The sequence below is a fragment of the Otolemur garnettii genome, unplaced genomic scaffold (genome assembly GCF_000181295.1).
Source record: "Otolemur garnettii isolate 467f Iridium unplaced genomic scaffold, OtoGar3 scaffold00013, whole genome shotgun sequence".
Taxonomy (NCBI): Eukaryota; Metazoa; Chordata; class Mammalia; order Primates; family Galagidae; genus Otolemur; species Otolemur garnettii.
Window position 1 is genome coordinate 14,464,362 of NW_003852408.1, and position 2,652 is coordinate 14,467,013.

Here is a 2,652-nt window from a genome sequence, read left to right on the forward strand (position 1 = left end):
AATTTTTCTGAGTCCTATTCATTTACTAAATGAGTTTGATACTTGCAATGCCTGCTGGGCAGTGATGGTGGATGTGGTGATATTTTCATAAACTTAAACTGCCTTACAAATGGAAAGTTAGCATTTCTTCCCTTTTCTGCTTCCTCTATTTCTCTTTACTCTTTTCTCCTTCCTACCATTTCTTCCTTCACTCTCTCCTCTTCCCTTTCCTCCTCCTAGGGTTTCTGCCATCTTAGCTAACACCCACCCCTCCCTTACAGGGTGCCGGCCATTTCTCCGCATCTACCAGGCCATGCAACCTGTTTACACATCTGGGATCTAGTGAGTATCCCATGAACATGAGAGGCCAGGGATGCCCAGGGACCCAGGCTCAGGACCAGAGCAGGGGCATGGGGAAGCTGAATTTCTTCTTCCTGTGAAGGGACAAAGTCAGCGAGGGTTCCCAGTAGGCCTGTGGCAGAGGGACAACAGGAAGAAAACATCCTCCTCCAGTGACGCTCTCTTTCTCTGCCTGTCTCTCTCCCTTAGCAACATCCCAGGAGACAGCCAGACCAGTGTCTGTATCACCATTGAGCCAGGACTGCTCCTGAAGGGAGACATCTTGGTGAGTATTGCTCCTCTGGCTCAAGCCTTACCCTCATTTGTTTTTTTTCTTCCTTCTTTTCTCTTCCTGCTCTCCTGCCTCTCAGGATAACATAGCTACTCCTTCTAGTGGGCTGCCACATCCAACCTAGGACAGTCCATGTCCCCTCCCTTAGGCTTATCTGTTGTTCTGGAACATCTCCAGAAAGGTATAATTCAGTGTGGGCTGTTACCTTCTGGTTTCCCATTGGTGACAAGGACTCCCTCAATGCTAACTTCAGTCCTTCCTGATGCAGTTTAAGTCCACTCTTACTTTTTCCATTCTGACTGGTATACAAAAACTTTTGGAAAGATAATTTTGTCCCCCACTCTCTGCTGTTCTAAAAGTTTCCCCACAGAGCTCTGAGATCCTGCTTGATGTTGGTGACCTCTCCCTCCCTGGGTTTGGGGTGAGCCTCGGAGGCTTAGTCAATGGATCTGTAAAGAAGGTTTCCGGGGAGCTGATTTCCCGTCCTCAGGCCCCTGACTGGATTTGCCCTCCCCCACCCCCAGCTTAAGTGCTACCACAAGAAGTTCCGGAGCCCATCCCGTGATGTCATCTTCCGGGTGCAGTTCCACACATGTGCCATCCATGACTTGGGGGTTGTCTTTGGCAAGGAAGACCTTGATGATGCCTTCAAAGGTGGGCTCCTTGGGTGGGGCTGGGGGTGGGTGCTGCTGTATAGGGGAGAGAAGCTCAGTTTGGGGGGATTTGGTGGATGTAGGGACCATTTTTTCTGAGTCATATGGTCTACCAACTGTACCAAGGGTCTTCTTAGTGACCCTGGGAGAGAACTGGGAGAGAGTTGGGAGAGAATTAGTTGGAATTGGAATGGTCTGAGAATTCAAGTTGTCAATAGAGGTGGAGGTAATTCCTCCTAGTCTCTGGGCTTTACATCCCCTGTAACCTTCTGCTGCTTTCCCTGTATTGCCTTCATTTTCTCCTCCCAGTTCATCATATGTCCTGCTGACAATCTCGTTTTCAGTATTCATTGGGCATCTGCTTTGTGCTAGGCTCTGTCCCAAGTGCTAGGGATGCAAAGTAAAACATGACATGGTCTCTGCCTTGGTGAAGCTGAAAAATATTGTCAAGTTGAGGGGCAGGAAACATTACGCTACAGGGTAGAGGAACTATAGTGGAAGGTGGTGGCAGCAGTGAGGGAGGAACCTTTCATACTCCTATCCATTCATCCGTCCACACATTCATTCATCCATCCACTCATTTATTCACCAACTCATCTATCCATTCATCCATCCACCTACTCATTCATCTACCAACCCATCCATCCTTCTATTTATTCATTCATCCATCCACCCACCAAGCATCACTGTGTGCCTATACATATGTGTCAGACATAATTCAACTATTCATCTATCTATTCTTCCATCAACCCATCCATCCATCTGTCCATCCATCTAACCATCCATCCATCTCTTTTTCCATCTGTTCATCCATCCATCCATCTGACCACCAAGCATCACTTATGTGCCTATATGTATGTGTCAGGTGTGAGAAAGAAGCCAGACCCCACCCTCAGGGAGCTCACAGTCTTGTGGGCAAGACACACACAAACATTATTCTGTGATGTGATGCTCTCAGTGATGGAGAGATGCACAGGCATGGTGGGTGTCCCAAGGAGCAGATGCCATCCTTACTGTGATTTTTCTTTCTAGAAGCATTGGGCGGTGATCTAGGCTCAGGCAGAGAGAATGGAGTGGGACTGGAGCTTGGAGGAGAGGCTAGGTCTCCTCAGTGTAGTATGGCTCATGTAAGAGAAGGATGTCTCCATGATAAGTTCTCCTTGCACTGGAGCCAGGAGGACAAAAATGGAAGATGCTGTTGTATTATAGAATAGAATTTAAATGTTATAAGTCTTAATGTGGCAAAATAAAGGTACAGCTACAGAATGAATAAATATGGTTGAGGAGAGGTAGAGGAAAGGGAGTGTTATACATTTTTTCTCCTTCCAAGGTGACAGTTGTATAAGAGGAGGAAAATAGTCAAGAAATAGAGGCTTCGGCTCGGCGCCT

At 47.2% G+C, this 2,652-nt stretch overlaps 1 protein-coding gene across 1 annotated transcript in view; it reads left to right on the forward strand.

Moving 5' to 3' along the window:
* TNS1 (tensin 1) overlaps nt 1–2,652 on the forward strand; it is a 174,578-nt gene that overhangs the window by 91,244 nt on the left and 80,682 nt on the right. The window contains exons 12-14 of the mRNA XM_012802263.2: nt 261–321; nt 529–604; nt 1,135–1,277. Of these exons, the coding sequence (XP_012657717.2) occupies nt 261–321; nt 529–604; nt 1,135–1,277 (280 nt within the window). The remainder of the gene's footprint in view (nt 1–260; nt 322–528; nt 605–1,134; nt 1,278–2,652) is intronic.